This window comes from Crocuta crocuta, unplaced genomic scaffold, assembly GCF_008692635.1.
Source record: "Crocuta crocuta isolate KB4526 unplaced genomic scaffold, BGI_CrCroc_1.0 scaffold89, whole genome shotgun sequence".
Classification (NCBI taxonomy): domain Eukaryota; kingdom Metazoa; phylum Chordata; class Mammalia; order Carnivora; family Hyaenidae; genus Crocuta; species Crocuta crocuta.
The window spans coordinates 3,145,825-3,169,767 of NW_027551559.1; the positions used below are offsets into that span (position 1 = coordinate 3,145,825).

At 42.1% G+C, this 23,943-nt stretch overlaps 1 protein-coding gene across 1 annotated transcript in view; it reads left to right on the top strand.

Annotated features, from left to right (window-relative positions):
* CTNND2 (catenin delta 2) overlaps positions 1–23,943 on the top strand; it is a 784,902-nt gene that overhangs the window by 656,420 nt on the left and 104,539 nt on the right. The window contains exon 20 of the mRNA XM_077749452.1: positions 11,813–11,986. Coding sequence (XP_077605578.1) covers positions 11,813–11,986 — 174 coding nt within the window. The remainder of the gene's footprint in view (positions 1–11,812; positions 11,987–23,943) is intronic.

Below are 23,943 nucleotides of genomic sequence, written 5' to 3' on the forward strand. Positions count from 1 at the left end.
TGCAAATATAATATATATATATATATTTATATATATATATATTTATTTATATATAAAATATATATACACAAATATATACATATTTGTATTTGTATATATATGTATGTGTTTCTAGGGAAAGTACAGTAACATCAAGCACAGAGGCTACTGACCGTTCTGTACTTTTGTATTTACAAATTTTCTAACGGGCAGTACATTTATAATCTTTTCAAATACCATTTAGAAAATAATATTTTCAAAAGCATAGGTGATTAAGTCAACATTTGCTTATAAGAATGTATTTGTTTTCTTTCTTAAATTTAAGATACCAGAGAAAAAAGTTTGTCTAATCCACAACGGAGAATTCCCAGGACAGAGGAGCCAGAGCTTTTAGGAGGAAGCCAAAGTGATAAAAATCATAATTGGTTTAATGATTGCCTCTGGAGCTTTGCTATATCCCAGAATTTTATGTTGATCTTGCCTTTGGCGTTGTTATTCTCTGCCTTAGGAAAATGCTTTGACACTATGAAGGTCAGATTTAGTGATCATAGAAAATCTCAGAAACTTTATCCCTCAGATACTTAATTGAAATAATTCAAGAAGACGTAGGATACAAAGATATGCTTCATTCATGCTCTTATTTCAAGAAGTGGCTGCTGTTGAATCATACTGGAACCATCATACTATAAGTCCCTGTGTGTAGAAGTATTTAACATTTCTGGGCATCATATTCTGGTCCAAAAGGGCTTTGCAAACTTATTAATTTCTGACTCCGTGTTTGGTGCCTGTCGCCAGATTATAAGAAATTACTGTCTCTCTAGCCCTTTTCGGAAAGAATCCCACCTCCACCCCACCAAACAGTCTACACGTCACGTGCCCAAAGGCACATGCCACCTGAGGGGCTCTGCCATCTTCCAGCAGAGCTCTGTGCCAGCAGGCAGGATGGGGCGGGGCTGGCAATCTGAAGATTGGGACCCCGGGAAATGCAAGTAGACAAAATCGGTGTATTTACTTTCCCACCTTTTGGAGAAAAAAGTATCTTTTGTTTTTCAATTTGGGAGATGGCCAAGGTTCCTGGGGTGCTGTCCAGGGATTGGTGGAACTCAAAAAATGGACTTGAGGTAACAGGATACCGCTGGCTGCTGGCCAGAGCAGACCTGAGCCTTCAGGACCCCACTCAGTGTGAACTTGACCATGCAGAGAAACCACTGAGGGAAACAAACAAACAGACAAAACCCCAATAAACAAAAAATCAAGACAAGCAAGATGCCCTCAAAACTTCTCTTTTCTGGGACGCCTGGGTGGCTTAGCCGGTTAAGCGTCCGACTTTCACTTAGGTCATGATCTCGCGGTTCGTGGGTTCGAGCCCCGCGTCGGGCTCTGTGCTGACTGCCAGCTCAGAGCCTGGAGCCTGTTTCAGTCTGTGACTCCCTCTCTCTCTGACCCTCCCCGGCTCACCTTGTCTCTCTCTCTCTCTCTCTCTCTCCTAGAAATAAATAAATCACTTAAAAAAAAAACTTCTCTTTTCTGTTTGAATATCCCTTGTGAATGTTTTAATTCACGTGGATATATATGTTTTAATTCACATGGGTATATATGTATCCACGGGGGTGACAACTTAAACCTCTCAATTCAAAGATGATTCTGAGCCTCTGTTCTCATGTGGCAGACTTTCTGTCTCCCGATCATCTTTGTTTCACGGGTTAGTGAGCTGTGGTCAATTTAAAAGTATTACTGCTCCTTTTCACCTTTCTTACACTGCGGTTGCCAAATGCCTGGACGAGGAGGAAGTTTCACTGATGATGTCACCACGCTGTTTTATAAACCAAAGCAATAGTAACTGGAATCTGTGTAAAACCTTTAATGCCTCTTTTTGTTCCCTGTGATGATGGACATGTGTTTTTTTTCTTTAATGTTTTTTATTTATTTCTAGGAGAGAGAGAGAGAGAGAGACAGTGTGAGCAGGGGAGGGTCAGAGAGAGAGGGAGTCACAGGCTGAAACAGGCTCCAGGCTCTGAGCTGGCAGTCAGCACAGAGCCCGACGCGGGGCTCGAACCCATGAACCGCGAGATCATGACCCAAGCGAAAGTCGGACACTTAACCGACTAAGCCACCCAGGCTCCCCAATGATGGACATGTCTTGGCAGAGCCTTCAAGGTCTCCCACCTGCCCGTCCTTGGTCCCACAAGCCAGCCTGTAGCCTTTTGCACAAGCTCTCCGCTGTCCAGTCTTCCCCTCCGTTTCATCCGCTACTTGGACAACTGTCCTTCAAGGTCGAATAAAAACATCACTTCCAGCCTTTCAGGACTTCTTCCAAGTAAAAAGTTACTCATCTTCTAATGTACTTGCACATGGCTTTATTTAAACTTGCCCCCTGGTGCCAATCACGTCATGAGTTACGTACAGGAGTCGACTCCCATAGAGTGGATCTGCTGAGGCGGGGGGTGGGTTGGGTCTGGTTTCTGTCCATTTCTATCCCAACACCCAGAACCAGCGATACCGAGGGAGGCTCAGCCTGGGGTCCGCAGCAGCCTCTACCCCTCATTTAGAGTAAACGTTCAAAGCTGTGACTTGCCAGTCGCACCCATTTCTTTCTTGGTGACACTTTGGCTCCAGGAGCCACTGGGAGCCAAGAGTATTCCATAGACCTTCTCTCTCCGTTTTCGGTTCAAATTGCTCTCTGGCTTCTCATGACAGTGCTGTATTTTGTTACCTTAGTCACCATTCTGAATCTTCAGGGACCACCAAACTTAACAACCATTGTGTGTCATGATAATCATCTAAAAACTTAGGATTCATGTCAACCAATGGGTATAGGTGGGTCTCAAAGTATCCTTGGAGAAGCAATACTTTTGCTCATGCCAGACTAACCGATGCTTTGTTCTGAAGGTGTTGACATGTGACTACAGACATGATATTAGACGTCATGAAATCCCATCACCTGAAAGGTTTGCTGGCATTTTCAGGACTTTGTATCTAGTATCACTTCTCTGTGAGCATAACACATTGCCCACTACATCCTCCGGATGTTACTGGCCCAGAAATGAGACCCCGACACTAAATAGTGGTCAGTATCCCAAAGCACACAAACAAATTTCACTGCTAGTTTAAATCACATTGGAGATTTGAATTTTAAATGTTTCTCCGTATATTGGACAAAATGGATGTCAATTATAAACAGATATAAATATACCTGTATACACATGCACCCATAACATGTAAATTATATAGGAATAAAATAGCAATAAGCTACAAGATGAACGTAGCACAAACACCCCGACCTCCCCCAACCCCTCCTAGATGGAGCTGTGATTGGAATTTATAACAGGCATATATCCTTTCAAAACTTCTTCTATCCATATTTATGCACAGCTTTGTTTAACTCTTCAAAATACAGTTTTAACTACATTGCCTGAGTATGAGTCAGGCCACAGGTCAGACAGCCAAACTTGTAGAGTTTATAGGCGTCCTTAGAGTTTGTAAGTGTCTTGAGAATAGATAAGTGTCCTTCCCACTAATGTGGAGGTCGATGCTGCTGGCCGCCCTGATCTGCAGTCTTCAGAGGCTCTTAGATCTATCATGTTCTTCTCTTTCGGATAATTCCTCCTCCTCATGGTCCAAGGTCATGTCCACCGTCCAGGAGCATACATCACTCCTCCTCACCCCCTCTTTGGTCTGCACTGGGTCACATTAAAACCCAAAGTACAAGGTAGATGGGAAGTGTAATAGATTTGTGAGGCAGCCATGACCCTCAGGCATTCTTTTAACTAAGGAAAAGGGGGTGTAGTGGCATGCTTAAGGGGGGGCAGCAAGAGCTTTCTGTCCCCATGAGGAGGAATATTTTATCACAGAAATTGTATAGAGTTACCTGAATGTGGTAATAGAAAGTTCCTTTTCATTCATTTCTTGGATTGCAATTTCTCTGCAGAGGGTGCAGCCCCTGGTTACCTGCACTGGGGGGCTGCACTCACCACCACCACCACCCCCGGGCACACCGCGGAGGAGAGGAGGTGTGGACGCAGCACACACTTTGTCTCATGCTGCGCACTGTCGTACAGTAGTTTATCGCTCGACGCAGCGTGACCTCTTCCCTTGCTGGCAAATAGTCACTAGCAGAGTGTAGAAAGTTTGCCAAGAACTCTGCAGTGGGAACACACCTATAACCACATGTGGTGTGTGAACCCGTGTGTTCGTGGCGTTGGAACTGATCCCTGTGATCGGGAAATCGGGCTGCTTCCAAATTTTAACTAGCGTGAACTGTGATAAACTTGTGCAGTGAAACCTCGCCTCACACCCTTCATCACTTTTCAGGGATTAATCCTTAAAAGCGACATATCAAGACCAAATGAATGTTTTCAAAGCTTGGGATACAGAAGCCGGAATTTGTCTTAGCCGCTCTGGATGGCAGTGACAGTTGAGGCACGTTTGGATTTGGTTTATTGACACAGATGGATCTGCCCCTCGTGACATTCCTGATGCTTTTAAGTTCTCATTTCAGAATAACCCGGCTTGCCTTTTATTCTCCCAGTTTTCATTTTATTAGGAAGCCATACTTGTGCTGCCTAATGTCACTTCTGTAGGACCATCTGCATATTTTAGCTGCTGCCTCCTCCTCCCGGCCGGTTCCCGCTCGGTCTCACTGTCCCTTCACCTCGCCATATGCCAGGAGCTTGGTGACTCAAGACATGCTATTTCAAAGCAACACGTCGCATGAGCCCACAGAATCACGGCTGTGCCTTTCTATGCAGTGGCTCCCCTTTGTCACCGCCCATGAACGAAGGAGATTCTCCTTCTGCTTCTGCGCCTCCTGCATGAACTTGAGCCCATCGCCTAGAAATGGGGTTCCTCTGCTCTTAGGGAGTTTGCAGGCTTAAATCTCTGAATCAGGCTTCTCCTTTACTTTCCTTATTGACATTTGGCCATTCAGTACTCCATGCCATGAACAAGTGCCCTGTTATATACTCCTAGATCAGGGCTCCTCAGCCTTGCCACTCTTGACATTTTGAGCCAGATAATTCTCTGTTCTGGGGGCTGTCCTGGGCATTGTAGGATTTCATCAGCATTCCCGGCCTTTGCCCAACAGATGCCAATATTATCCCCTCCCCTAGTGGTGACAACCAGCAGTGTCTCCAGACATTGCCAATCATCCCCTTGGATGATACAATCCCTTCGGTTGAGAATCATTGTATTAGACTCTCTTTCAGGAATATATCACCAAAGATGGGGCGCCTGGGTGGCTTNACAAAGAAGACCACAGGATTATCTGAGGCAGATTCACATGTCAAGGACAGAGCCCCTTTCAATGGAAGGTAATGGAAAAAACAAAAGGGAGGTAATGGAGAGGTTCGTGGCCCAGGTCTTCCTAGATGTGCATGAGAAGTTAGGAGCAGAGAGAATTTAGAGGGATGGTGTTCTGGTTGGTTCCATCACAATGACTTGGAGAAAGCGCAGACAAGCCTGGTGATGTGGTTCAGCCTTGATAACTCGAGTCTGTGGGGTACAGCACAGTGGTGTCATCATGTCAGTCTCTAGAGCGGGGCAGTGCCTCCCTCCCACCTCCTCCTAAGGGATGTGTGCCCCATGGATCCATGCCGACAGAGATGAATCAGCAAGGCTGTCTAGCCCTGAATCTCTTTTATCCTGATCCTCGATTCAGAAAATGATCCTGCCTCTTTAACATAGGTTTCTAATCTCTCAAATGTAAACACCTTTGTATCTTCAAGGAGAGCCTAGAGAAAATGTGTGCCACATAAGTACAGCTCCTTGACCACCACCTCTGTCCCCTTTTTGCATGGACTCAGCCCCCCTGTAACCTAGGTCCTCTGAACAGTGGCCAGGGGAGTTCACACACCTGAGCCGCCATCTTCTTCAAAATTCCCAAGAGTCAACAAGAGAATCATCTCACTCCTGGCTCTGTAGAGTTGCTCAGGGTTTCTTCATAACCTCAACTTCCATTCCCTGCCTGCTTTTCCTTTAATCCCCCAAAAAGCTGGCAGCCCTAAGGAAACCCTGTCAAGGGAAAATCTATTAGCAACTCTGCTATTCAAAATACACCAAGCGAAAATGGCAGACAGAGGTTGGACTTGTGTTTATGTTGTTGCTTTTTAAAGTATGTAGTACAGGCTGGAGCCTGACTAAACCGAGCCCTGTGTGTGAGGACATTCCTGACAGGTCCCATCTTTGAGCCATCTTCTCTTCTGACATGCGAGGGGTGACATCAGCTGGGAGGAAAGAGTGGGATTTTAAAGCCAATGTTCCCTTCTTGCTGCAGATCCACACCCTTTATCTTGCAGCTTCCTTGACCTGTTGTTTATTTCACCAAAATCCCTTAAAAACAAAACAGAGCCTGCACATGGGTAATGACGGTGATGCCCACTCAATGGTAGAGAAATATGGGCAACAGAGATGCATTGTGGTGGTGAAGGAGCCTTTTGTGTTTGTGTCGTGAAGACATAGCTGAGCAGAGAAGCTCTTCTCCTTACGTGGACTCGCACGGCTGTGACATCTGTAGAGAGGGCCAGGGTTTCTCTGCACCTCTGTACTGTGGATGCACCCCCTGGACTCAGGGAGCGCTCCTCCTCTGCATCTCCGTGGGACCCAGCCCAGTGCGATGGAGATGGAGGCTGGACAGTTGTGAGCTTGGTAGAGGGCGAAGGGCTGAAAGGCTCTCGTTAACTGTTCTCATTAGTAGGGGCTTTTATGAATGCAATGATCAGAGCACTCTGTGAGCCACCATCCCTGAGAGTAGCCCATGTTTACAAAGTCTCCTGGTTCAAGGACATCTTTGCTTTTGGTTTGGGAACTTTCTGATGTTTCTCCCTTTCTTGTCATATAAGGAGCAGGTGGCTTCCACTCTTCCGTTCTGCAGCCAACTAAGAAACCTTTTAAGTAGAATTTAAGCTGCACGGGGAAGCAAAAGTATTAAAAAGAAGTCCAAAGAAAGGCTTTCATCTTTGTGTGTGTGTGTGCTCATTTGTTTGTTTAAGCCACACATTGAATACAGTCCGGTACCTATGTAATTTTCTTCCCAAGCAGACATTTCTTACTGTGGCCAGTATATCTCTCCTCCCCTGACCGTGACCATTAGTAGAAAGTATCATGTCCAACACCGTGACCATAATAGAAAGCATCATGTCCAAAAGTCAGCAATTCCTTGGCTTCTAACATGGACGCTTATTATTCTCTTCCTTTCCAGAAAGGTTTAAGCATTACCTTCTTGAACAGAAAATCTCTATTTTCAATTCTCTAGTTTTGGAAAGTGAATGATAGAAACTATTGACTGCTTTGTCTTATTGATATTAGTCATACAGTTTCACGTTTAAGACCAGTAGAGAAAAGCGCTGAGGGTATATAGGTGGCACTATTTGGGGTGACAAAACCAATTGATTTGCTCTGTGATTTGCTGTCAACATAATCCTGCCCTGCGCTCTCCTTGCTTTGCTGACAGCCTGTCCCCAAGAGAGCTCCACGGAAGAAAGGTCATGGGGAAACCAGAAGGATCCTACTATACCAAGTTTACTTAGTCCTCACTGTGATTATGGCTTAGTCTGCTCAGGCTGCCGTAACAAAATGCCACAGACTGCAGGGGTCTGGAAGTCCCAGATAAAGGTGCCAACAGATTCAGTGTCTGTTGAGAGCCTTTTCCAAGTTCACAGATGACCTCTTCTCATTGCACCCTTACAAGATGGAAAAGACAAAGCTCTGGTCCCTTCACTTCTTTATAGGGACACGAATCCCAACATGGGGATCCATCTTCATGACCTCATCTAAACCTAATCACTTTTCAAAGGCCCTGCATCCAAACACCGTCACATTGGGGGTTAAGGCTTTAACAAAGGAAATTGGGGGGTGGGGGGGGACACATTCATTCCAAAGTGTCATCCATTAAAAAAAAAAAATCTAAAACACTAGTGCAAATCACTCCATTCTTCACTTCTTGAGCTCTCAATATATATGTGAAATTCTAAATTACTACAAACCAGACAATGAATAAGGCCAGCGTTAATGCCGGAAATAAATTCTCTGACATTTTCCCTTAGGTGACAACATATGAATGATTTGTACAGAGTGTAATTTGAACATTTAAGTAATGCCTCTAAGAATCGAGACCTTCTAGAACTTTGCAAGTTTTGTTAAAATGTAACTGATGAAAACAAAAACGGGGACAAAACTGAGGAACATTAATGCTCGAGCATAAAAGTAAAATTTACTAGCAAGAATAAGAGAGAGTTTCACCGAAAACTTCCCCAAAGCCAGAATTAAACTTTTTAAAACCATATAGGCCTGTCTCCTTTTTCTTTTGCTTTCCCTTTGGCTACTCTCTGCTTGATTTTTAATCTTTAGCCTGATAAATGAAGATATATAAATACTTAATATATGTATATACATATAAGTGTGTCTGTGTGTGTGTGTCATAACTTGGCAGTAATGCAAATGATAAAACAAAAATACTCTGCTACCATTGCCTCTGTTAGTTTCTCGACAATACTTTCTTCTTGATTGTGTCCTGTCTTTGTCACGTAGAAAATTCTCTCTCCTGACTTGATGACATTTTGCTTCTTTATTTTTCTCATATTTCAAGCTCTTAGACAATGTTTGGCAATGTGCCCTCAAGATATAGTCCAAAACAAGCAATTTGCTTAAGGCTTACAAAGTCAGTCCTGTGTTCTTAAGACTACATAGCTGGATGATCAGTGTTTCGATTCTACCAAAGATTTAGCCACAGCTTGCCTTCTGTCCATGTGCAATTTCAGGATGGATGCAACTTGTATTTAAATTGATAAATGATGTCTTTCCATTTTGGTCATAAAGTTGCGTAGCCTGTGACTTCTCATGGACCCTCACTCTAGAAGAAGCTGAGCATGAAAAGTTTGCATGTGCAGAACGTTGACGACTGAAGTCAGATCCTGATGTCACCTTCACCCTGTGGTCCCATTGGTGTTGAATTTCCAGGCAACATAATGTAAAGCACCCTCATAGAAAAGACTTAAGGTCTTTTTATAGGTGGTAAAAATCTATTTTTAATAGACGATTGATAATTCTTTCCCTGTTAACTCAGTAAAAGTTTGAGATCATATACCCAGATAAAAGCCAGATACATTGACTGGCTTTGAAATAACTCTTTTTTCTTTGGTCTTGACGTACCAGGGGTGCCATCAACGTTCCGAAATAGCAGAGAATCCCCTTTGAAGTTCATTTCTAGTTGCCATCAAAGATTATCCGTATTCACATCAGTTTTCCTTTTATTTCCTTCAGCTTCTCTCTGTAGTCATTAAGAAAAGATTGTAATAAAAGATATTTAAGAGCTACATAGGTCACATGTCAGAGCAGAAGAAAATTGTCTACTGATTTAGCCATTTATCCTATTTTATTGTGCAGAAGTTAGGAAAGGAGGCCAAGATGAAACCCAGCAAATGATAACGCAGCTACTTTTTGTTCTTAGAGTTTGGCTACCGCGTTATGTAATGAGCATGCATATTCTACTTCTGGGCACCTCCAGCTGTTACAGCTCTTTCTACATGAGAGAGAAAGGCCATGCCCACTGAGTTTCAAGTGTCATAGTATGATTTTTCTGAATATTATCAAATCTTTATATGAAAACAATAGCTTACAAGTTTTAAGGGGACACCTGGGGGGCTCAATTGGTTAAGCTTCTGACTCTTGATTTCAGCTCAGGTCATGATCTCATGTTTCATTGATCTTGAACCCTGCGTTGGGCTCTGCACCAAAAGAATCTTGGGATTCTCTGTTTTCTCTTTCTGCCCCTCCCCTGCGCTTGCTCTATCTCTTTCAAAATAAAGAAATCAACTTAAAAAATTATTTTAAGATGACCAAATAAACAATGAAAAAAAGCCCGTATGAAATAATTTTCAATTTCCCATTGCACCAGCAGAGAGATTCAGTTCCCCAAACTGGCTTTCTGGAGAAGTCGGTATTCCCCCTGCTTCATCATGGAAGGCTGCAAACCGACAGAATGACTTGTCTCTTTCCCTGACACTACCGTTCTATCCAGTGTAGTGAGCCCGTCTCAAATAATGAACCAGGAGCAATGTGACAAGTTTGGTTCACTTCCAATCTTGTCATTTTTTGTATTTAGAAGAGATGTACTGGTTTCATTAGTAGGCTGGCACAAGCCGGCACGGTCATTTCAAAACGGTTTAGAAGTGGCTTTGGTTAAAAGCAGAAGCAGATTCCCCCGCGTTGAGTGTCCTTGTCCCAAAGTTGAAATTGAGTGACACTCTCATTGAAGGTGACCTTTTGTGGGATGTCCAACATCTGTCCTTGGGATATTCACATCTGAGCTTTGGCCTTTGTTTAAACTATGCTGTATCATAATTGAGAAAAAGAAGACATGAGTTTCTAAGTCTTCTCTTAGAAAATAATTCAGTTCTTAAAATGATTTGTGATAGTTAAATGACTTTACATTTTCACTACCAACGCTTCCATCTGTATGTTACAAGGATATGAAGTAAGCCTATGCTCCAGAAAATTCTTCAGAACTAAGAAATAGATTTTGAAATACAGCTGTGGTTTTATATTTATATATAGATATAGACACACATACATGTATAGATATGAACCCAGCTATGTACAGGGAAAGTTAGTACATGTCACTTAGGCTGTATCTTAAACAGCCATCAATAAACACAAAAAAAGCAGTTAAATGAAGTAATATGACCACGCTGAAATTGTAAAGGATTATTTTGTTTTCCTGGGATTTTTCTCAGAAGTGAATATGTGAGTCTTTTTTCTAAACACAGAGCTTACTTCATTTCTACCCTCATTGCATGTATTGCCTTTGTTTTTCCCCAAAAGGTTGTGTATAATCAAGGATCAGAATCACTATTATAATTTTTCATATTTTAAAATGCTAAGAGTAACAGAAAACTTGGAATATAGAAAAAAATGAAAGACATAAACATTTTGTTAATAAGTTTTTATTATCATGCATGTTTCCGTAGTGCATTTTACCTGGTACAAAGCACAAACCACATACCACTTTGCGTCGTTTGTTCATTTCACTTTTATCCTTTGTCCATATTGCAACACGGTCTTCAGAACTATCATTTTTAATGGCCTCCTGATATTCCCTTGTGCAATAAGCGGTAGTTTTCATATCACTTGTATTACTTTTTAATTACACATTCTCCAGTTATTTATTAGATTCAATTCAAAGCAAACTGAACTATCAGAATCGCTATAATATTTGAATTTGCCTTTAGCTAGGTCAATGCATCTGATAAACCATAGCAATTGTTTCTTTTTTTTGCCCATTCTGACATCTGTTTGATGCTTATAATGCAATGAGAGAATTCAAAATCAAACAAATATGTATTTTATACGTTGTATAAGAATTTATCAGCCAGCAGTTAGGCATAAGACCTGGATGGACCTTGAGGATGTTATGCTGAGCGAAATAAGTCAGGNGCATTTGAGTATTACTCTGTACTGTGTTATGCCAGTAGCATGCTAACTTTAAGACATGCTGCCTTGAACCGTAGCTTTTGTCCACTCTACCCACCAAAAGTAATTTATTTCCTATTCCTTTTCACAGCAATGTGCTGGCACCGTCCTTAAAGAGCTTATGCATTCGCCTGCCAATTACATTCACTTAGGTACATGCACCGCCGCCTTCCACTTTCCATCATAAGCTCTGGGTGGGCAAGCATAGCTCTCTCATTGTGGGCTTACTTAAAAAGCGTCACCCCACACGCAATAGATGTTCACCAGATGGTCCGCGTGTCTTTGTTTTTGTGTGTAATGTTTACAGAAGGCCGAGTTGGGAAGTGTAATGATATTAAAGATGTTTGCTCTCTTATTTTTCTTCCACCAGTGGGATGGAGTAGGACCTCTTCCAGACTGTGCAGAACCACCAAAAGGGATCCAGATGCTTTGGCACCCGTCAATAGTCAAACCCTACCTCACACTGCTCTCTGAGTGCTCAAACGCAGACACGCTGGAAGGGGCAGCCGGGGCCCTGCAGAACTTGGCTGCGGGGAGCTGGAAGGTATGACTAGTTCATTACTGTAAAGAGGAAATCTGGAATCATGAGCATGTCCTTAGGAAGAAACAGGAATCCAGTTTTGAGATATGCAATCCCAATACAGTTTTTGAGGATGTTAGAGAAAGACCAGCGCCATGGAGCTGGTGGACATAGAAAGGTATTCCTTTTAAAAACTCTCAAGGACTTGGAAGCCCTTAAAGATTGCTACAAAATATAGATGAGTAGTTGTAAGTATGGTCATGGAAAATGCTGTGATATGCTTTCCATTCTATCTGTGTAGCTGAGCGATTTTGTTTTCAGGGGAGATTGTGACATGTTGATGCTTTTCAAAGCTATTGCTATTGTTGACTGTTAAGGAAGCTAACACCCAAAACCTTGCATCAAAACCCATGCAGACCCCTATAATGTTGTAGTTGGCCCAGTCCCCAAAGCAAAAAAAAAAAATCTCTTTCATTTTTAACCTATGGCCTCACAGAGAAGAGTATTGCCGGGTCACTTTGGCCAGAATGTTAAAGCGAATGTATACAGCGGGGAAGGAGATTAGGAGGGCCTTTTTCTCTGAGTTCTTGAAAATACACACTGTTCCTGATTGGTTGTCATGGAAAATTCCCATGACCCTCATTCTGGGTAGGAAAGAATTCACCAGAGCAAAGAATTCCTCAGTTTCATCACTAACCATTACATGAGCTAACTTGTCGTATTGCATAAAAGATTGTAATCAAATGAAAGAATGAGGGCATATGGGGAATATATCATAAGAGGAAGTTTGAACCTCTACCATCCGTTTTTCATTCATTTAATATAAAAACCTGGGCCTTGGGATACTCATAAATCACTGTCTCACATTCACTTTCTTTAAAGCAATGTTAATAAGACGCAGAGAATTCTCCGAAGCTCAGTACCATAGGCACCGCACATACTGTCCTCAGCATTGTCATGCAACTGCATTCTCCTTTCTTGCAATAGCTTCCAATATCTGCCTTCTTGTGTCTTCTCCTTCTGTCATTCTTTGTTTCCATTGCTGCAGCAATACCTTCTCTCTCGGGTGGGACACCCCAGCCCTTGGGGACCAGCCCTTGACAACACCTCCCAGGGGCTGCCTGCTGATGTATAGGCAGACCCGTCTCTTCTTTTGAGAGTCTTAGGAATGAACATCACTGTCCCTTTCCTTCGTGTCCATAAGTGTGTCTCTAATGGTGTTCAGAAAGAATTCAGGTTGAACTAGACTTGAAGCGAAGTTATCTTTTGCTTTCAACCAGAGAAAAACTTCAAAAATTGAGTCCCATCAGGTGGAATTCTAGAGCAGGGCCTTGCATGACTAGGGAAGAGGTAATAATGGAAATCACTTCCTTGAACTAACTCTTAGATCTATCTCCTTCTAAATTTAAGAAGCATTGATTCAAATTACAACTCAAACTTAGCCTCTACCTTTTCTGGGCTTTCTGAGCCCAAGAAAATTATAGCACCTTATTGCTCAGATATGCCAGTTTTAGATAGAGAATACTGTGGCTGCTTCATGTCACTGCTTCCAGATCAATCATGACCCCAGATGGAAAGATGGTAGCAGGATGCCACGGGCCAATGGGTTGTCATTGTGTATGGCCAAAAGTTTTGTCAAGTTTACCTATAAGAAGCATTCTTCATCCTAATAACTGTAGAAAAATGGAATAGCCCTCAGGCAAGGCAAGGGGCTGCTAAGGAATATGAGTTTGTAGTTATAAATTTATCTATTTATTTATTTATTTATATTTACATAAGAGTTTTCTTAATACAAATACACAAGCTTGCATAATAGCCTGGCACAGTATCTTCAGTTCCTGTCTAATTTATTAACATATCATATTAAATGGTAAGGAAATATGTGGGAAGGGAAAATAGACAATCCATAGTGGTGATTTAAGAAGAATCATTAAACCAGTTTAAGAAGGTCATCATTAAGCTAAATGCTGGTTAAGTGTTATAATTTTTAAAAGATTGAAAATAACTTGTACAAAAAAAATAAACTGAGAAATCCTTCCTTTTCAAAAATAGATTTTATTTAAGAAAAAGTCTTGAATGATTAAAACATTGATTTAAGACTCGCACTAGCATCAAGTTTCATGCAGACAGTGCTACCATCTGAAACCTAGAGTACTAAGAATGTATTTTTATAGCAACTGTTGAAATTTAGTGGCTTTTTTTTTCATGTCCTTAACTTTTTATGACCCAAACAAAAGCAGAAATGTGAAGCGTAAAGCACCAGAATTCTATATAGAGACAGCTTTTTATAGACCTCATCATCTGAAACAATAACTTCTCTTTATAGGAAGATCATGCACACTCTTTTTCTGTAACAAATTGACTAGCAAACTAGATCCTCATAATGGTCTTAAATACTTTTTAAACTTTAAGAGACTCATTACTTGGTTTATGAGCACCAGAAAAACATAACGGTATTAAGGCAGCAGAGTGATACATTTTTTTCACAGTCAACACGGACTTTGGTTACTTTTATTTTCATTTACAGTACAATTATTTTGTTTGTCACAGAATATTGAAACAATTGGATATAGTAGTTTAGAGATTTCCAAAATGTGAATGAATGCTCTTTCAACTCACATTTATTGGTTGTTTCTGTTGTAATTGAACTTTATGAACACCTAAGGTTTGAACTATAGAAATATATTCTGCACTTATTATTAAGTCGGACATTTTAGATATCTTTGTACACTCCACTTTCCCCTAAAATCTGACCATTTTCAAAGAATCTATTATTTATTTTATTTACTTTCTAAAAGAGATAGAATAAGGAGATACCCAGATATTAAGCTATTAATGTTTAATGAGGTAACATGATAGCAACGTAAATGTAGTGAAGAAGGAAACAGAATCTCTGGCCATGTGGCCAAAATGAATAAAAAATAAGAGAACTGGGAAATTTCAGACTTGTCCCTAGAGTCGGGGACAGCAGCCTTGACAAGGACAGTGAATTTAGTGTAGCTTAGCAGTTGGAGTATCATGTGAAAGTTCACTTTTTCAGGGCATCAGTGGCGTACAACAAGTAAAAGTAGAAACCATAGTTTGACAATTGTCTTATTCTAGTTAATGGTATGATGTCAAGCATAAAGTTCAAATAAAAAGAAACAAAGGTTTGAAAGGTGATGCCGAAAATGGGGCACGAAGCACGGTGCCTAGGGCGTTAGGAATTGGGTCAGAATAAACACAGAGATTATCTGAAGACCCTGCCCAATCAGCAGGCTCCCAGAGACAACATACTCAGTTGGACATGACGACCAGCCTGAGGCAGGGCAAGGACGGGCCCAACGTGAGGAGGAGGAGATGGGGAGGATCCAGGTCATAACCAAGTCACTGGCCTTAACCACGCATGACTTGGTGATTTCTTCCCCACAAGACCCCAGTAGGTGGTCCTGATTGCAAGGGCCACACTTGTATTCTAAGTGCCATATGCATCCAACTCCACTATAGAGTAAACAAAGCTGTATTTTTGGTAGTTTGGCATTACTTTCATTATTGTCATTGAATGGTGGGATTTCCAAAGCCTTAAGGTATAGAAACAGCTAAACCTGGGGCGACTTCCACTTCCAGCCATGATGTCAAGATGAAGTAACAGGGTCCAGGTTTACCTACCTTTAAGGAAGAATCACAACAACAACAACAACAACAACAAATAACCTAAAGAAATAAAAGAAACAATGGTTTTTAAGACACCGATGAAGGTGCATTCATTAGCCGATGAAGGACAACGATCCTGGAGGGACAGAAAACAAGCGAGGTGAGCCCTCTGATTGCTCCAGCACCTGCCTTGAGAGAGCCTGCAGCCCATGGCCCAAGGTCTGGAAAATCCAGAGGAGTTCGGCACACCCTGAGCTAAGGAGATGGAGCTGGGCATCTGGGGAGGCCAAGGTGCCTGGAATTCATAGGACAGAGTACCAGAGAGGAGAAGGCCACACACAGAGGATCCCCCCCAAATATTCAGCAGAGAACTCTCAGTGCATGCATGTGAGGGGAATGGCCAAAGCAGAGAAAAGAAGCTCGTGCAATTAGGGAGAATTAAACTTGGCCCACACAGGGGTGGATATAACGAGGCAGAAAAACCTCATAGTTCACGGGCCACTTGGGTAGGTGCTCAGGAGAGTCTTGTCTCCTGATACAAAGCATATTATGAGCCCTGGACTAAGTATGATCTAGTCTTTCCTATAAAATCTTAGAAGTAAGATCCAAAAATAGCAACAGTTTCCAAATTAACTGAATCCTAGAACAATGCTTAAAAATATCTCTAAAAATAAAAAAGGTATGCAGCACCCAGCAGATTAAAATTAAGAATGTCTGGTATCTAGTTGAAAATAACCCTACAAGCAAATAAAGAGGAAAATGTAGTTCATAGTAAGGAGATAACTTAATCCTTCCAAAGCAACTCAGAAGTGATACAGATGTTAACAGTAGCAGACAAGTAGTTACTATCACTGTATTCCTTGTGTTCAAGAAGGTAATTAGAACATGGAAACTAAGTCAGACTCAGATAAAACTTCTAGAGTTGTAAATACTGTGTGTGAAATGAAAACCACATGGGATGGAATTAATGGGAAGGTTAGACATTGCAGAGGAAAAGATTAACAAACTGAACAGAAACTACCCAAAATGAAACACAAAGAAAAAAAGAAACCATAGATTATCAGTGAACTTCAAGTGACCTGATATACGTGTCATTAGAATTGCCAAAGGTGCGGCTCCTGGGCAGCTTAGTTGGTTAAGCATCTGACTCCTGATTTCAACTCAGGTCGTGATCTCACAGTTCGTGAAATCAAGCCCCATATCAGGTTCAGGGATGAGATTGCAGAGCCCGCTTGGAATTCTCTCTCAAACCCTCTCTTTCTGCCCCTCTGCCACTTGCACACACACACACTCTCTTCCAGTCTCTCAAATTAAAGTTTTTAAAAAATTCTTTAAAAAAAAGTAATCTCCAAAGGAAAGGAGAGAGAGGCAAAAGATAACAGAAAAAAATAAATGGAGAAATGATAGTTGAAGATTTCCCAAATGTAATGAAAACCCTAAACTCACAGATCCAGGCCAGCTCAAGGAAACCGAAGCAGAAGCATGAAGAAACTGTACTGTCAAATTGCTCAAAATCAGTAGTAAAGAGAACATCTTAAAATTAGCCAGAGAGTAACATTGTGTGTCAACTGCATATATATATNAAAAAGCTGCTAGAGGAAAAAAGATTTGTCCTTACAAAGAAGAGTGACAGCTGATTTCTCATCAGCAACAATGGCAATGAGAAAACAGTGAGGCAACATTCAGAATCTGCTGGGCCCAATTACATATAAAATCGATTCTGGCTTGATATCTACCAGACAGGACCTATTCTTAAAGGAGCCCCCGGGACACAGGTTATACATAGAACAGTTGTAAAATGATCAATAAATTAATCCCCATTTGAGCCACACTTGAACACAGTTTAAGACATGGGCTAACCTGGGACCTGGCATTATTAATTATCTGAGCAGTTGGGGCAGAGGGAATTCAAACAAAAACTTCAGGGTAACTTGTTCTCGCATCATCAGAGCTATGGGGCTCAGGACATGCCACTCAGTATTCTGTTCTTCCAGTCCAGAGGATAAGCAAGTACTCATAGCCCCCGTATCAGGTTCTAACCCCACACACAGGGACCACAGGATTAAGGGATTAGTTTGGCTTTAGAAAAGACTAGTAAAGGAGCATGTGATCACTTTAAGCCCTAACAGCGTTTTTGAGGAGGTGGTTACAACTTGCTGGCCCTATCAAAACTTGTGGTGGCTTTGATTCTGTTTATAGAGTTCCTTTCAGGGGAGAATTCTATTCTTAACTAACAGGCATTAGATTCTAGAAATCAACCTGATATTATCTTTGATCAGTTAAATATTTTTTTAAATCTCCAATTGTGAGGTGTTAGTTGGAAGTCAATTGATATAAGAAGCTAAGTTTGGCTTGGTACCTTCTCCCTGGTACCTTCCAGTATAATAAACATGTAAACAAAAAGTTCAAAAACCATTATGGATGTTGTGATAGGAATATATACACAAAAGTGTGTATCTTCACAAGCCACAGGAGTGTTCCTAGAGTCCATTTGACAAGGAAGAGTTCAGGAATGAGGAAGCACACTGCCAACATCATGGGCCAATGCCTTAGGGCTAGGAGTCCACGATTAGAGTTCATTGTAGTACCCTAGCAGATCTCATTATTTAAGAGGGATGCTAGTGGCTATGAGGTCCCAAATATGCAAGGACTAATTGAACATAGAAGACGGAAGTTATCTTCTCTGATGTAACAGGTATGGGCAGGTGTGTGAGGAGGGAAGCTCCCCTCCATGAATTAATTCACCCCTGCTCACAACAGCTGTTCTTCCATCCTCGACATGCGACTTCCAAGACTACTCTTGTGGTCACCACCTACCAGCAGGAAGCGGGAAAAGAACACAAATCCACAACCAGACATGTTCTCTTAAGAAAGTCAAAATCATACCTGTGTGTCCCTCTCACATAATCTGGGCTCAACTCCGAACCTCTGGTAGACAAATGCTTTCTATACATTCATACACCACTGACAATGAATAACAACTCCCAGGCATAAAGTAATCTGAATCCAGATTCAAAAAGAGTAAAATTCTTCATTCTAAAGGAACAGAGATTTGCTAATATATCCAATTTATGTTACAAAATAAAACACTTAATATCTTAGGAAAAAAACCAATGGCGCTCTAGGTGCCTTACCAGCTGGGCCTTTAACAAAAGCTGTGCCTTGTATTTCCAACACTGAGAGGGTTTGTATCAGCACGGTCCCTCCAGACTGCGCTTAATATCCCCCGAATAACATGTTTTCTGGATCCAAAAGAAAAATATAAGATGTAACTCCCTCTCCCCATGAGACGCCATGTTTATAAAGAAAAAAAAAGGAGGGATATGATGAAGGAAAGGCTTTCTGATTTAGTGTCTAATAAGTGAGGATGAAAAACAATTAAATTACTTTTATTTTGTTACATTGAATAAGGAATCACCGAGTTCGCCTTGCCTGCACTTCTCAGTCACCATCCTCATTGTCAAAAAGCAGAGGAGAAAGCAGGCTCTCATGAACATTCATTCTTGCCCATCTCCCCTTCCCGGTGGGAGGTTTCCACAGCCCTGTGACTAATGAACATGCCAGGTCTGTGGCATTCTTCCTCTCAGACACACCACGCCTGTGATCTAACAGGGTCACATTTTGTTGCCCAGAAGGCATTTCTGAATACCATCTGCACACAGTGTAGACATATTTGATAACATTCACCAAAAAAGACTCTCTGTGTTCAGAAAGGTCCATTCTTAAAGGTATGTTTTTTCACTGAGAATTGCTGATCCTTGAGACAGTCTGAGAGTTAGGGGGACAGGTGTACTTGTGACAGTCAGTTGAGTGAATGCATCTTCTGCCTCACTTTTATGTGAGCTTGACCTTCTTTATTTGTTCTTACAACCAAAGTGTATCGAAATGCTTTGCGCCCCCCCCCCATGAAATTCTCTTGCTTGCACATTAATATTTTCACCATTGCATAAACACTTGCACTAAATTCAGTCTTTGCACTAAACCTGACTTACAGTTTAAACATACAAACAAACACATTAGCTACGCCATGGCTGCCATTACCTTAATTAAAATTTTAATTTATTAAACTGATGAGTTGGTTTAACGACACAAGGGACTCCTCGCTAGTCCTCCTCATTACAGATACAACTTTTTAAAATGGACTTTGAGGGGCGCCTGGGTGGCTCAGTTGGTTAAGCATCCGACTTAGGCACAGGTCATGCATGATCTCACAGTTCGTGGGTTCAAGCCCCGCATCGGGCTCTGTGCTGACAGCTAGCTCAGAGCCTGGAGCCTGTTTCGGATTCTGTGCCTCCCGCTCTCTCTGACCCTCCCCTGTTCATGCTGTCTCTATCTCTCTCAGAAATAAATAAAACATTTTTTTTAAAAAGTTTAAAATGGGCTTTGAAAGCAAAAACATGTAACCCTGCAACAAGATCTGAATTTAACCAGGGGACACCTGTGTCCGGTCTCCACTGCAGCCAAACCCCAGCATTTGAAGGGCCTTGGGGCAAAGTTTCCCAGCTGCTTCATCAATCCCACTGCGGTCACCAGCCACAGTCCTGTATGAACGTGGTAATTCAGATAGAAATCCACACTTGAGAGAATAATCTGAGGCATGCAGCAAAAGCCACACAAGTTCTGAATATTTTGAACCTTCTTTTTATAGTAAACTGTCAGCTAAAATGAGACAGAGGAAGAAGATTATTTTTTTTTAAACTTTCTGCCCTCTTATGAGAATGAAGGGCTGTGGTAAATAACATGCCACCAGTGAATTCAGAAACAGATTTCGAAGGCTCGTGTAGTCTGTGCAAAATTCATTGCAACTTACTGTTCATTGTACAGCTGTAGGATTTTAGCATATCGTGGTCCGGCGTCACTAGAGGATGCCAAAATGCATCGGAAAGGTGAAATTATGTTTGGAAGGATTTGGTTTGAAATGTGACTTTTCTTTACCCCATCAAAAGGAAAAGTAGGGGATTTGATAAAGGAATTCAATGGGAAAACGGTCATGCAACAGAAACCATTTAATCACAGACTATACTTGTAAAGCAGGAGAACTTGTAAGATATGAATCAAAAATATTAATATTTAGTGTGAATAGAGATATTAATCGACAGTCAGAAGTTTAGCACTAACATGGGTTCAGCTTCTTAATAGAATATTTAGTACTAAAAAGAGAACCTTGTCTCTAATTATTTAGCAAATTATTAGGATTTCAAGAGGGAAAAGCTAGTTAAATTACACTGTTAATCTTCTTTTAGGAAGATAAGTCAGCCTTAACCAGGGCTTAACAGGGGAGAAATTTGGGGGAAAATTACAGCCATTGATCCTGTTCATGGCTGGGCTGAGAATTTGAAAAGTGAAGCTCCTGAGAATCCACTGAATTGTGGATCCTGAGAATCCTGAGAATTGAGGTAGCCAGAGTTGAAAGGGTTAAAAAGCATTGCCTTCACTTTATTTTTAAATTAAAAAAAATTTTTTGATGTCTTTATATTTGAGAGAGAGAGACAGAGAGACAGAGTGCATGTGTGCACTCGCAAGCAGGGGAGGGGCAGAACGGGAGACACAGAATCTGAAGCAGGCTCTAGGCTCTGAGCTGTCAGCACAGAGCCCTACGTGGGGCTAGAACTCACGAATCGTGAGATCATATCCTGAGCCGAAGCTTAACCGACTGAGCCCCAGGCAACCCTGCCTTCACTTTATTACCAAATCCTCCATGTGGACAGTGAGGAACATTGTTGAACAAAACCTCGTGTAATTCAGTTTGGTTTCATCTCTGCGTTCTCATTTTGTCCAACGCAAAATGCAAACAAAAGAAAAGAAACAATCTAGACATTTCTAGGTAAACTCAATAAAATGCAACTCTTTTTTAGTCTCTTCAGGCTTAACACTTGGCCATATTTATGTTTGTCAGCCTTCATGCTCTCCTACCCCCTGCGGTTGATGCTATACTTGGGGGGTGGGGGGTCTCGCAGAAATATCCCTGCAGGTGACAGGGATTGGGTGTCTGTTTCTCAGTGTGGCATCATCTCTGTCCTAAGCTGCCTCTTGCTCAGGACAAACTTCCTTGTCCTGTTGGGCTTTCAGATGGGATATGATGATTGGTGATTGGACTCTTTCTAGTCCAAGGTGCTCTCCTGGCCCACTGCTGCCTGCCCCCACAACTATTAAGCTCCCCTGAGATGCAGCCGCATCCTCTCCTTAACCCAGGCAAGCACTGTCTACACCTGCTGTTCTGATGTGTCCCCTCTGCTGGCCAACTACCCCCTCTGCAGCCCTGGGGCCTTAGCCTTTTCTCCTCAGCTAACTTACACGGCCCACCCACCGGAGACAAGAGAAATGCTCAGAGGCTACCCTATGCCACACCGGGGCCACAGGATCCCTTCCCTGCCCCCCAAGTCTGTTGCCACTGCTCCGTGGCCCCCACTCCATGATGATGCAGGGACTTGCCTGAGTCTTGGACAGACACTGCGGTGGTCAGGACGGGCAGCAGAGCCTTGGTCATCTCAGCCCTTCCATCTTCCAGGGATCATTGTCATCCCCTCACACAGAGCAGGACTTGTCTGGGGGCGCCTCAGGTAGGAGCCCCCACAATGCTCTCACACCTCCCGCTTCCTCTCCAACTGGATCCTGTCTCTCCAGGACTTGGAGGCTCTGTGTTGACTGAGGAGATGGCAAATTGTCTTCTGCATATTCTCATTCCTTTCCAGATACGTCCAGCCTTTTACCTACATCTTTGTCCTCCACCCTTAAAGTCAGCATTCACTGCTTTATGCTCTGCCCCATCCTGAAAACACCTCCTTGGGCCAAGTAACGGCAGAGCCTTTCTTCAAGAGCTATAAGCAAGGAGGAGAAACAGCATTTAGTGGTTTGAATTGCTGTTGCCTCACATGTGTAGAAGCATCCTTTCCTGACACAAACTAGGCCTTTCTCTTTGTAATTCCAATTACACACAACTTCTTGTATCAGGTCTGCAATCTGGGCAAGCTGTTCTCATGACAGGGTTGAAATGTCCCGTGGCCCCATTGATAGCACTTGAAGGGTCTTTAACTCAGAGGAGTTTTGAGGAGTGGCAGATGGGTTATTGCAAGTCCGAGGTAATAACATTGATTATTAAACCAAGATTAATTGGTGCCTTTGTAAAGATGATATCAACTCTGAGTGCCGATGTCTCTCTGAGAGGCAGATGAGAATGGTGGCCGAGCGCACCAACTCTGGGACAGCGCTCTCTGGGTTCAAGCATCTGCAGGCTGTGAGGCCTTGCTGTGGCTCCCTTGCCTCATCTGCAAAGTGGAAGTTACCATACTGCCTACTGCATAGGGTAGAGATGGGGATTAAGTGAGCTAATACATATAAAGGCATTAGAGCAGTACCTGAAGTTGATTTAAGTGTTAAGTTTGTTTTAGCGGCTGTATCTTGAGGGCTCATGGCTCTCCTGAGATCATCACTGGGAAAGCATCTCGCCAAGAAGACTTTGAGACATGTCTGTGCTCTTTCCTCCTGGACCAGATCCTCCTCCTCCATCTTCTTCGTCATTCTCCCCCTCCCCTTCCCCCTCATCTTCCTTCCCCTCTCCCTTCTTCTCTTTTTGAATCATCAAACATCGTCTCTTTGGTTCATGGACCACTTTTCTTAAAGGCGTCCTGGTCCATGCCCTTCCCTCTATACTGTATAGACTTCCCTCTATAGTGTGCTCTGTGCACAATGCTCTCATGCTCCACTTACAGGAAGTTAAGGTTCCACCCAAAGATTTCCACCTCAGCCACAATGAGTTATGATGCGTTTTTTTTTCTCTTGTTCAGCAATTTTTATTCCAGCGACACTCCTACTTTTATTTCTGTTACCAAACTCTTGGCAACCCAGATACCTTTCTCACCACCACAGAGACTGCCATGCTTTTCAAGACAACTTACTTCTTTTCCAGAAAACCTCTACATGAGTTCATGTTTCTATGTTGAGGGCACCAATGCAATATTCCCCATTTACTGAATCACTTTCTCTCTTTCCACCCTGCACTCTTTCACTCCTTCATGCTGGGCTTCATGGAGGTTACATGCATGGGTTACACATGATCTACCCCAAGACTGATTACTATTTAGGAACCATCGCTGTCATGTAGCTTTGCATGTCAAGAAAACGTGTGGAAATTTGCAACATCTCTTGAGCGAAATGTAAATAATGTATTCTGAGTTGTCCTATATAGAGTTAATATTGGGAATTTTTCGTATACAGTTGACTCTTGAACAATATGAGTTTGGACTCTGCAGGTCCACTTAGTCATGGACTTTTTTCAATAAATACATCAGTACTGTATTATCTGTATTATAAGAGATTATGTATTATCTCTTATGATTTTCTGAATAATA